The sequence below is a fragment of the Natrix helvetica genome (genome assembly GCF_964273705.1).
Source record: "Natrix helvetica genome assembly, chromosome: 2".
Classification (NCBI taxonomy): domain Eukaryota; kingdom Metazoa; phylum Chordata; class Lepidosauria; order Squamata; family Natricidae; genus Natrix; species Natrix helvetica.
Genome location: NC_138552.1, coordinates 227,537,285 through 227,550,345, shown reverse-complemented (window position 1 = coordinate 227,550,345; position 13,061 = coordinate 227,537,285). Strand labels below are relative to the sequence as shown.

General features: G+C 38.1%; 2 protein-coding genes across 4 annotated transcripts in view; both read left to right on the top strand.

Annotated features, from left to right (window-relative positions):
- Positions 1 to 3,816, top strand: part of HEATR5B (HEAT repeat containing 5B) — a 50,654-nt gene extending 46,838 nt beyond the window's left edge. The window contains exons 36-37 of the mRNA XM_081940101.1: positions 1,220 to 1,433; positions 2,659 to 3,816. Coding sequence (XP_081796227.1) covers positions 1,220 to 1,433; positions 2,659 to 2,963 — 519 coding nt within the window. The 3' untranslated portion in view covers positions 2,964 to 3,816. The remainder of the gene's footprint in view (positions 1 to 1,219; positions 1,434 to 2,658) is intronic.
- A 4,741-nt stretch (positions 3,817 to 8,557) lies between these two features.
- The window catches only part of STRN (striatin), a 43,962-nt gene continuing 39,458 nt past the window's right edge, over positions 8,558 to 13,061 (top strand). The window contains exon 1 of one of the 3 annotated variants that reach the window (XM_081942213.1): positions 8,558 to 9,427. In XM_081942213.1, the coding sequence (XP_081798339.1) occupies positions 9,140 to 9,427 (288 nt within the window). In that variant the 5' untranslated portion in view covers positions 8,558 to 9,139. The remainder of the gene's footprint in view (positions 9,428 to 13,061) is intronic. The other 2 variants (XM_081942214.1, XM_081942215.1) reach the window with 2 other exon arrangements.

Genomic DNA, 13,061 nt, shown 5'->3' with positions numbered 1-13,061 from the left:
ATATATGTTTTTGTCAGTACCATATCATGATCAGATTGTTCTCTGTTGGCCTTGAGTTCTTTGCAGCTGCTTCCCAAAGGACCTACAGGATTTGATCAGTTTGCAAAAACAAGTTCAGGTTTCTTCTGGAACTAACAGGTTCTAATAGATGCTGATATTGGACCCTGTTAGTTCCAGAAGGAACCCATATTTGTTTTTGAAGCTCTGGTGCACAGTTTGATTGAGAACTTAGCTGCTGCCTAGAATGATTTTATTTTAGAATAAAATAAAATGAAATAATAAAACAAAGCAAACTAAAAAAAAATAAGATTTCTGGTGGATGCTTGTTAACTTGACATACTTACCTTAAAAATTTAAACTGAATTTTATTTTTAATAGTTTAATAAAATTAGATGTCAGAGGACAGATTAGTATTTTAAAAAACCCACAAGCCAGTTTATCTGATAAACACTCTTGCTTCCATTGAGGCATTAATATTCCTAACCCGAGGGGACGGATTCCTGTGCAGGACGCATGGCAGGAAGGCTATAGAGTCCCCCCTCCCTCTGCCGTCCAGACGGTCCCTGAAGCCTTCGGAACGCTTAAAATGACGCTCCGAGCAACACGGAAGTCACTTCCGGTTTGCTCGGAGGGTGGTTTTAAGCGTTCCGAAGGCTTCAGGGACGGTCCCTGAAGCCTCCGGGGGGGGCAGGGGAGGCTCTTTTCGCCCTCCCCAGGCTCCTATAAAGCCTCTGGAGCCTGGGGAAGGCGAAAAATAGCTTTTAAAAAGGTGAACTCAGCTGGCCAGCGCGCGCATGCGCGCTGGCCAGCTAACAAGGCAGCGTCTCGCGTGCCCTGACAAATGGCTCCGCGTGTCACTTGTGGCACACGTGCCATAGGTTCGCCATCACGGTTATAGACTGTATTTATAGGCAGAATATTATATCACCTCTCCAAAAATCCTTTTTACTATGACTAGTTAGGGTTTTAAAAGAAGCATTTGATTTGATTGAATCCAATGAGATTAGACTTGTATGTGTTATGAATGAAGTATGTAATTTTTGACCCATAGAAAGATAAACTAAAGAAAAACCTTTATAATGGAAAGGTTTGCAAGTTAGATAATAAATATGACTCCATTGTTACTATTTTATTTGCCTTTTTTCTTTTAACATTACCTGAATGTGATATTTTATGGCAAATGCTTACTAACCCAGCTACATTTATATATTGCGCTTAGGTTCAAGCCAAATGTTACCATCTTCTACTTTCTATATTTCAACACACAAACCGTGCTCTCTCTACCCCATATATACATTCCCTGGCACCAATAATGGTTGAGAAACTGAAAGGTGTGGAGAACAACCGTCCAAGCAACAAAACAGAACTCCTAGCAATCCAGGAGGGAATTAAAGTACTTGAAACACTGGTTGCTCTTGGTGAGGAGCAGAATAGTAAGTACCTTGATTGAGAATTACCATACTTGTCTTGTTGGAGCACATTAGCATGCAGTAAAAGCTGAAGTGTTCTTGAAAACAATGGATTAAATATATTTCACATTGTATCACACATTTGGGTTAAGTACAGCACTTAACCTCTCTTTTCTAAATTCAAGGCAGTCATATTCCAAGGATATTGTGCAATATTCTGACTGGAGCCATCTAGAGCAATTAAAATTCTGGGAAACAAAGTTAACTGGAGCTAGGTCATTCTAATTCCTAGCATCTGCTCTGTGAGCTATTTGAGGAAAAACAATGTCCTTTGGATTTTAAGATGCCTATTAGTTTAATCAGCAAAATATATATTCTAGTTTGCAGTGTACTGCCCTAAAACCAAGAATTTCTAATAAATAATTTCTATGTAAAAGTTATGTTTACAAATTATCATCCTTCTATGGAAATGTAGTTAGATGGGTAGATATAGCATTTTCACTTAAACAGGTATATTTGTCTTCAAATGCATGAGACAACGAGGCATATATATATATAATTATATATAATTAGTCTCCCTTTATTTATTTATCAGTACAAATACAACATATATATATATGTTGCCTTATTCCTTTTAATATATATATATATATGTATATGTGTGTGTGTGTGTGTATGTATGTATGTATGTATGTATGTGTATATATATATATATATATATATATATATATATATATATATATATATATATATATATATATATATATATATATATATATATATATATATATATATATAAAGGAATAAGGCAACATGCATAGACAGAGCCTCTCCACAGAGAAAGCATCTATCTGTGGCAACTAATCTGAGATATGAGGTTATGATATTCTAATTCTCTTATCCATGTGACAGATTCAAATAGCATATCTATAAAAGTCACCTCCTCTTCAGTATATTGCTAAATGTAGTTTTATTCTATAGCTGTCCCCATAGTAACCAAGCACTTTAGAGAAATATTTTCTAGCCTAGAACTGAGCACATTGCTGAAAGATGTGAAGGCCCTAAAAATAGCTGTTCTATTCTCTACTGCTGTGCATTTTTAAATATTATCAAATGTATTGTCATTATTTTGGTGGTGTTTATTTTCTAACAGTAATATATCAAAACTTACACATGCTGAAGATACCCTACATTGTCCCTCTTGAATTTTAATTATTTTAACTGATTTCTTCCCCCCCCCACCCCTCAGGAGTACAATTGCTTGCTCTTCTTGTCCCTACACTCATATCTTATTTACTGAATGAAAATGCATTCTCTTCTGCATCCCTGGTATCAAAAGAACTTCATGAATTTGCTCTCCAGGATCTCACCCGCATCGGACCCCTTTATCCTCTTGCATTTAAGACAGTAATGGGAGCAGCTCCTGAACTGAAAGCACGACTGGAAACGGCAGTACGAGCAAGTCAGGCAAGCAAAGCAAAGGCAGCTGCCAGGCAACCACCACCCACAGTACATTCCACGCCAACAATTAAACTTAAAACTAGCTTTTTCTGATTCTTGTTGGAACAATCATAAAACACTCATCAAGGAAGACATCATTCCTTCTGTGCTGCTGTATCTCATTCTCTGTTTTTCATTGTTTGTCAATAGGCTCTACATTAGCAATGTATGTTTCTAGGGGATTGTTGTATTGTGGTTTGAAATCTGTGCATTTCAAGAAGATATCTGGATGTATATAGATTTTTATGAAATGGAGTAAATTGACCATCTGAGGTTGTGTTAAACTATCTCCTTTAACAATGTGTTTTATGTAGTTTTGGTCTTTCTTTTTAGAATGTTGAGTTCTTGTTAATTCTGAAAGTTGGGTATATATTTTCCATCGGAACCATCTGTGGAATCTTGTGAACTACACTGCTTCCCTTTCCAGCATTTTAAAAAAACGCAATAGCTGTGATCGCATTGCAGTATATCGGATGTTTCAGTGAAAGCAATTTGAGATGGAATTTAAAAATGGCAAAAACTTCAGTCTTGCATATGGTTCTCCAGTAACTTCTACTAGCTCTTATCCAGCTATACATGAAGCACCTGAATGTACTCCCTTAGTGCATCTAGTTATTAAAGATAAAGATCTCCAAAGTACAGGATCATTTACTAAATCATTGCTTACATTTGGAGAAGTGGAGACAATCTAGTTCTCCAAGTGTACAAACATTTTCTCTCGGCATTAGGAATAATTTGTAGGCAGAGCCATAAAACTATGGTTAGATCTTTCTCATTCCCCCCCCCCCCTTCGATTAAAATTTCTGTTATAACAGAATGCCATTCAATTTCTTTTTGAATTGTTGTATCTTCTTCATAAAGTATGGAGTGGGTACTACTTTGTAATAAACCAACAGATGCTTGTGAATGGGTTTTTTTTTTTTTTGGCCACGTATAGGCATAAACAAAATAGTCTGCACTGAATGACAAAGAAGATATTTACTCTACTTATTTTCTAAATACACTTGGACTGTGCACCATATTTCTATGTCTAAAAACAATTTAGCAGATATCAATGCCTTCATTGGGGAGCATGATCTGATGGTTCATTTTACTTTGATATTAGAGCATGGTCTTTAAGTTAAAGAATGTATATATTCAGTCTTTATCAACACAATGCTCATAGTCTCAACATTCTGCAATTTAATTTGCTCCTTAATAGACATTTCATGCAGGGGTTAAGAACAGTCTGGTTTGTGAAGCTCTGCTATGTGAGGTCAGGCCTCTTAAGTGACACGTTTTTTTCTGAAGGGCAGGATTGTTCTCTTCTCACAGATTGCTATATGTTTGAGGAAAAAATTTCTAAATGCACTTGGACTGTTCGCGTTCTCAGAATGATTTTCATGAGAAAACCTGGCTGACCAGGATTTTATTTAATTTTATTTTTATGGCAAAAGTCAACTCAAAGCTGAACTCCCTTAAACATTATGTGACCTACAATGGAAAGACTAACAAGGTGACGTACAAACAGGAGGTTGGTTAGACTTGCTAAAATGTATATTAATTTTATTTTTATGGCAAAAGTCAACTCAAAGCTGAACTCCCTTAAACATTATGTGACCTACATAAAGACTAACAAGGTGAGGTACAAACAGGAGGTTGGTTAGACTTGCTAAAATGTATATGAAGTATAAACCAACATATCTAAAAATCACGGAAGACGGGAAGGCTGTAGGTCTAGAATTATGTTTAACAGTAGCCATTCTCCCCCTAAAATATAGTTACAGTTCATTTCACAGGTTGCTGAATTGGAATGGCATATAAGCACCAGCAAATGAATATATATGATATGTCTACTCCTAGAATAAGAGAGTAGTTCATAACAGGGATTGGAGTAGATCTACGGCTGCTGATCTAATACTTTTTGATATCATTAAGTTCTTAAAGCCATTTTCATAGCACATATGAATATCCCACTCTAATTCCTTTCCACCTATTGTAAGATTCAAATTGCAACAGAAAACATATATATTTCAAAACAACAAAATTGGTTTTGTCTGTAAAAGCAAACAGTGGCTACTTAATGAAAAAAAATGCCATTTTTCCTGTTATACCTTACATTTTTAATTTTATATTTCTTAATTTTTTGGTGCTTATACAACTTTGCTTAGTCTAAAGGGAGGCAGTGGAATAGGTATATATTTATGGTCACTATGAATTTTTCAACCGCTAGAAATTAATATTGATAACTACTCATCACATTTTAAGGAATGTGAGTTGTAATAAATGAAACACTGTAATTATTCATTCAATTTTTTATTTATTACAATAAACTGTTACCTAATGCAACTGTATGCAAAATTTAGACACTCTTGATCAAACTATAAGTTTCAGAAACCACTGAAACAATCTTTCTGTAAATGTGAATGCATGCTTAACATTAAAGTCCTACTATTTATATTTTCAAAATAAGATGACAATGAATGTAGTAGGCTCAAAAGGTTGACTGCTCTTTCTGTTACTATTTTGTAATGTCTCCTTTGAGAGAAATAATAGTTACCATTTTTTGTGTGTGTAGTCAACCACGTCTTTCTAGTCTTGTGTGGCTATTTTTCCCCCTACTTTTCTTTTTAGGTCCTACACATTTGAGATTTCTCCAGATTTTTTATTATATTCAAAATCTAAGGATTATGATAGCCATTCTAAAATCCTTATTTTCCTTTCCTGCCAGCATTGCATAGTTAATTCCTGCAACTGTAGAACCTTAAAGTATATCTTTATTGATGCAAAAAGTGAGTTGAGGTTACCCTGATTGAGCTTCATTATGCAAAATATTCATCTGCATACTGTTCAATTAGTTTTAGAATTTGGATTTAGAATCCAAATTCACGACAGTGGCAAGTTTGTTGCAACAATATATGAAGCTGGAATGACCCAATTGTAAAACAAAAGAGATGAACGTGCAAGGTTTTATTTATTTTGCCTTCTTTTTCTTTACCGAACTCTAATATGAAGTGTTCCTGGAAGAAGAAAACTCAGAAAGAGAGGCTAAGGCATGGAGAACAATGAGAAGAACTCATAAATGCTTCAATTCTTTGTAAGCTGTAAAACCTATAACATTTTGTAATAAACATGATCAGTTTTATTTTCATATTTTTGCTGAATTTGGGAATCAAAATGCCTGAAGGGAATTAATTGGGGGAAGCAACATAGAAAAGATATAATACTGTATAGACATCATTTTTCAAATGTCTTGTAAAGCAAAAGTGGTTAAAACCGGGAGTCCTATTTTTTTTTAATTGGACACACATTTTTTTTTCATTTACCTTTTCTCACTAATAAGAATTGCAGTATTTGCTAAAAATAAGCAAACTAATTATTGTGGTTAGCTTCTTTGCTGTCTGCCAACTTCTGTGTCTCATTTGATTTTTTAGATTCTTCTAACTAGAATAAATAGGATTTTTAGGCTGCAAAGCCTTTATGGATGCTATGACATTATTTTCAAGAATGCAGTGAGGCCACTTAATCACTTTCTGAAAACTGGGTATACGTAGCCTAACAAATATGCCCACCTGTTAGAGGGCAGGACAGGGATTATTATTATTATTATTTATTCACATTTCTAAACTGCCCCCTCTCCCAAAAAGGGACTCGGGGCGGTGTACAGTCCACAATAAATAACAGATAAAATACAAATATAAATAGAACTATAAATAGCCACAATGGCTTCTAACTACAGTAGCTATGCCCATAATTGCACTCATATATTTTTTTAGAATTTTATGTCAATCCCTATGAGGGTGGCAAAGTTAGGAAACAAGGATCACTTATGGAAAGATCTTTATGCTTAATAGAGAAATGTAACAGGAGTTTTAAAGCCTATCAAAATAATACTCAGGAACAACTTACATTTAGTGTTAAGGTGGGGTTCTTTTTCTCTCTCGCACGCTCCCCATCACCTGGACTCAGAAATCTCTTCTGTAACAGCCCTGCTTCCTTAATTGTCTTGTTGCCCCTCCATGTTCTGGTAGGTCTTATCACACTATCTCCCCCTTTAGAGTCACTCTCCCCATTGTCAAGGAATGGACTGGCAGCAATGACAACAAACACTGCCAAAGATGGACTAGGCCTATTCTCAGAGTCATCTGACAAGTATGAAATTACATAGTGAAGAGAGAAAGGCCTTGAGGGACAGGAGGAAAAGCTGCTACCAAGTCAATTGTGAAATAAAAGGCTTTTAGTAAGTTACCCTACTAAACATCTCAGACAAACTCCTTCCTAGTTCTCACAAAGGTAAAGGGAGGGAGGGAAGAGCATTCAGACTTGCAAGGTTGTAACTATAACTTTACAATAAAAGTAGTACAGTACTGCTCTACATGGCATTGAATTCCTAATCTTGAAAGCTGGAAGAACCCCAAAAGGGTGGAATATATTCCACTTTCTCTATTCAAAGTAAGTCTAAAATAGCAGCTTACAAGGCAGGTGTGAAAGAGAACACTGCCCTCTTTGGCGATTAAAGTCTGGTAGGCAGAGGTGGGTTGCTGCCGGTTCACCCTGAATCGGGTGAACCAGTTGTGGCGGCGGCAGGAGGCTCTGCCCACCCGCCCAGATGCTTCTGCACATGCTTGGAAACATTGCGCGATTGCGCACACGAACTAACGAATAGTAAAATAAATTGCAACCCACCACTGCCTAGGCAGTTCAGGAGGATATGGCTCATGTGGAAATTTCAGATGGCAGAAGCTGCAGAAAACAAAAGACAGTGAGGCCCCTTCCTCATAAAGATTGTCGTAAAACATTGGGTGTACTTTCACAGAAGTGGGCAATTGCAAATAGAAGGGCTGATCTAAATTGTCACAGGGAAAGAGCCAATAAATATCGAGACCAGTTTCTTGGATAGAAGGAAGGTAGAAAACAAAAAGCTACACCAAATGCCCCACAACAATTCTAGCACTCTTCTGCCTTTAGGCATCAATTACTCATTAATATAGCCTTAGCCAAATCCTACTAGGATCAGCTGTGCCGCTCCTTTCCCTTGCAGCAAATGAGAGGCTTGAGAAACCATAGAGGCTAGAATTGTATGGTGCAAATAGCCCCAATTGATACTTTAATTTGCTTGAAGAGAGACAAGCCAATAAAAACATACATTGTTATATTCAAATTCTTTAGATAGCAACAGGTCAGGTCAATTGATAGCAATGCAAATATGGTCTGTCACTACATTTCTTTTTCCTTTCTGCCTCTTCAAATCTGGGAAATGTGCCAATAAAAGATAAGTATAAATTGCCCAGTAATTACAAGGGTTTCTATAACCCTGATTTAAATTGAGAGCCATAATCCGAGATCAATGATTAACTGATCACCAAAAAAAGCAATCTAGAAATAGTTGTACAGCCAGTAAGTCCAGTGTGGTTTGTCTCATGATTTCTAAGGATAATATCTGTTTCTGTTGCATAAAGTGTGTTTTGGCAACATTACTCCAGCCCTTTGATCATTTTATTTTCCCTTCTCTGAACCCTTCTCTAGTTTCACTATAGCTTTTGGAAATGCAATGACATTCTTGGTTTATATAAAGGGATTATGATATTACCTTCTTTGTTGTCATTTCTATTTCTTATTCTAATATACTTTTGGCCTTTTAAAAATATTAGAGGCACATTGTGTCAACACCATCATTGAACTGTTTAGCATTATTCCAAGATTTTTTCCCCTCGTTGGTTACCGCCACTTGAGATCTCATTAATTTGTTGGGCTTCTTGACAGCAATGTACGTCACTTTAATCAGTCGACTCAACCATAAAATTCACTCAAACGTCCTAAATTCTAGTCGCTTTCAAAGCATAATTTCTTTATCTAACTTTAAAAAAACAGCGTGCAAATCAGAGCGATTTGAGATTTTCGTAACCTGCGGAGCACCAAATGATTATCTTCTGTTGTTGTTACAAATTCGCAGCTACTCCATTCTTTCCGATAGGGAACTGCATTTCCCAAGATGCCTCAGGTCCTCAAAGCTCTGAAACGCGGTTTTGGAATTGACTCCAGCGAGGCCCGGTAGCCGCCGGCGGGGGTGGCTGTCAGGGCGCTGACGGCGGAGCGGACGCGCCCAGTTTGTTACTGCTTCCAGTGATCGAGGCGGACGGGGGAAGCGGCAGTGGCGGACGGCGGACGACGGCAGCGACTGTAACGACCGCTCGGGCGAGGTGCGGAGGAAGAGCGGAAGGTCCCGCCCGCCCGCGACGACGGCTCCAGCCATGGACGAACAGGCTGGCCCCGGCGTCTTCTTCAACAACAACAACAACAACGCGCTGCTCTTGCCGCCACCTCCAGGCGGGGCCGGGCCGGGGTTGGAGTCCGGAGAAGCGGCGGTGGCGGCGGCGGCAGCGGCCGCAGCCGCTGGCAGCGGTTCGGCAGGGCCGGCTCCGACCTCTGCAGCGCGGGCTCAGTACAGCGTCCCCGGCATCCTGCATTTCCTGCAGCACGAGTGGGGCCGCTTCGAGGCCGAGAGAGCCGAGTGGGAGGCGGAGCGAGCGGAACTGCAGGTAGCCTTCTCTCCCCCACCCCAATTCCCGTTGCCTTCTTTTTTTTCCTGCTCCCGGCAGGTTTGTTCGCTCGAGGGCCTCCTCCTCCCCCTCACCTGCCGTGCTCTTCTCCCCCACCCCCCGCACCTGTCAAGGAGGCTTCGTTGTCCGCCCCCGCCGTCCCTTCCCAACTGCTGGACGCGGAGCGGCGGTGAAGGCGGCGATTGACTCGGTGGCATTCCGGAGTTTGTGGAATTGGGGGGGGGGGAGCCCCGGGTGCCTTCCCCTCGCCAACCTTTTCTTCGCGCTCGGGACTTGGGATGATGCCGGGCGCCTCTACCTTGCAACCCTTCTTCCCCCGTCCTTTCTCTTCCTCCCTCCTCCGCCCGCTCCTGCGGTGGATGAACATTAGCTGCGAAAGTTGAGTGCGGGCATCCAGATGTTGGTCTGTTTCACTTTAAATCCAGCCCTTTTGCCCTCCTTTCCGTAAAAAACGTGTGGTGAATCATTTCGGTGGCCCGGAGGTTTAATGGCAAAGATTGCTACCGTTTCTTGCTGCAGGATGAATGAGCCCTGCAATCAGACACCTGTACAGGTAGTTCTCAACTTACGATCACAATTGAACCCAGGATTTATGTCGCTAAGTGAGAAATTTTCTAAGTGAGCTTGGTCACATTTTACACCTTTTCTTGACACAGTTGGTTAAGGGAATCCCTGCAATTTGGTCTGGTGGTCAAGAGACCAGACTGGAAAGCTTTTGAGACTCTGAATTCTATTCCTGCCTTAGTTGTGAAAGCTGATTGGCTGACCTTGGGCCAATCACTCACTGTCAGTGCTGCCCCACCTCACAGGGTTGATGTTGTGAGGGAAATAGAGGAGGAAAGTATGTTCAATATATTTGCTGTCCTGATTTAGTTGTAAAAATAATAAAAGCAGGATAGAAATAAAATAATCTTGTGGGATGGTCTTTCCTTTTCTTCCATTAGCGAATCCATGAAAGAATGGTCATTCCTCCATTAACTTTGGCTAGTAGGAACAGAGATGTCCATTAATAGTGAAATATATTTAAAAATCAATAGTAAAAAATGTTAGCTTCAATATGTCTCAGTGCTGATTACAGGGTTTTTTTTCTACGTAAAGCCCTATATATTTTCCCTAATATAACTAAGCCTGCCCAATTATAACACCAGAAGAGAGCCATATTTCTTCCTAATTGGAAGACAAGGGAGTTTAGACTAGGAGACAGGGCCTACTTGGTAGTGGCTCCTGCCATATGGAACATGCTACTCCCAAATAGTTCCCATCTGCTGACATTTCAGAACAAAATTGTCAAAACATTTTTATTTTCAGTAGGCTTCTTCTAAGTCAAGGGTATTTTATTGATGTAAACATAATCTTTTCTGGTTTTATTGTTGTTATTTTCACTTTGTCTTGTTGATTATTCTATGGCTAAAGATTGGCATTGTGGTGGCTTGTATACTGCCTGGAATTATATGGATTGGGGAAGTTTAATAATGTTAAATAATTGAATATTGTCTATTGTAATGGTTTGTTATATATTGCTTGTGCCATTTGATTTTTGAATATAAATTTGAATGTTGCTGGGTATTTCCTTTGGAGTAAGCCAGAACTTCTAAGAAGACTTTGCTAAGATAGTATAGACAAGTAATAATAGTAGAAAATATATTCCTTGGCATTTTATTCAATTTTCATAAGTTGCAGCTTACAAAAATACTAATTAATATAACTGTATTGGAATTAAATACATGAAATGTCTGGTATTAATTCCATATTTTAAAGTTACCACTCTATAATTTACCCTACAAGCAGAATAGTAGAAATATTAATTATTGTGATAAGATCCGGAATTTTGAAAATGTTTAGAACTTAGATGTGAAGAACATTTAAATGAACATGCAGTAGGTGACTAGCTGCTAACATGCTAGATACACAAAGTTTGGTTTAGTAGATCAAGCACACATCACTTGCCTTTAGATGTATATATTCAATAGCAGTTAAGATTTTTTCCTTTGCTAATGCACACATATTTTGAAGAATGTTTGAGCAGTGAATAATAACTCTTCTTAGGCGATATTAAAGTGGTATTATTCATTAGAATGTGTACTTTATTGAAATATTGATGCACACATTCTGAAATTCTGACTACAAGTTTGGATACCCTTCACTTTTTTTAACAGCTGGTTATCTTCATTTGCCTTCATTTGCCTATATTCTGTCACTCTGCCATTTTTAATATTTCATTTTCTACCCAGAAGAATGGGAGGTATTTCATTAAAGGGCCTTAGGCATTTCTCTAAGAGACCTAGGGTTTTTCTTAATATAAACTTCTTCATACTGAAAGATCAGCAGAAAGGCCCCTGTTAAAGATATTTTCAGTTTCCAAGGACTATATGTTCTGTCCAGCACACAAAAGAAAGACTTCTTCAATGCTGATTGCATGCTGTGGATTATATTTCTCAGGAGTTAGGCAAACTGTGCAAGTAGGCAGATGGTGTACTAATGCAAAAAAACCGCTTGTCCCATTGTCTGCAGGAGTGGGAAATGAGATAAAAGTACGTACTTGAAAATTCGAACAGGTTTAACAGTCTGGCCGCAAATAAATAGCAATTTTTGTCTAGCCTCACTTATCCAGATTCTTAATAACTGATCTTTTTCAGTTCTTGGAGAATGAATGTTAGTCCAATTTGTGCCACAGAAGCTCATTTGTAGAGCAAAATGTATTCCTCTTTAGGAGATATTCCTATGTTGAATCAAGCAATCATTATTTATTCCAGAGAACAGAGACTAACCTGTGCAAGGAATTATACACCACTGCTCAAATAAACAATTCAGGGATAACCTATGAATAATAAACATAATGCCAAATAATGCTTGAAATATTGTTGAGGTGTGGCTTAAAGTAAATCTAAAAATTAATTGTAACTCAAAAAAATCAAAACAAATAGTGTCAGAAAAATATTTTTCCAGTGAAGCACCATAATTGTGAGGGGGCTTTCCAGTGCCACTAATTGTTTTTGCATATTTAAAGATTATATTAAAGGGAGGCTGGTACTCTTCTATTCTCTATCAACAAGAGATTTAAATGCCATTATTGCAGTAATGATAAATTACTTTTTCACTTCAGGAGAAGCTAATTGAGAAAGGACTTTAAGATGGACAAGATTCCCTATAGAAGGCAAAAATAATAATGTAGTTGCAAATGAGGAAAACAGCAAAATAAATGTCTATACAAAAAAAATAGTGAATATTTGAAAAAATAGAAAGACACATAAGGGGAATAGAAAGAGGGCCAGGTAACAAAGGAAGAGTACAGGCATATAACTTTGAAGTGTAGAGCTGGTGTCAGGAAAGTAAAAGCACAGAGCATTAAGCTGAGAACAAAACTGGTTTCAGTAATTAGGCTCACAGTACAAAAAGAAAATAGCAGTAGCATAGAGCTGCTCAAAGAAGGAGACAAAACTGGTAACAGACACAGAAAAGCAGATCTCTCAACTAATGGCTTTGGGCAGTCTTCTTAAAAAGCAACCTTTGTGTGTTGTACTAGGAAATTGTGAAAAGCTAGGATGGAAGCTTGAGTTTGTTAAGAATATAGTCAGTAAGTGCTTCATTACTTTGAATTCTATATATCTAGGAG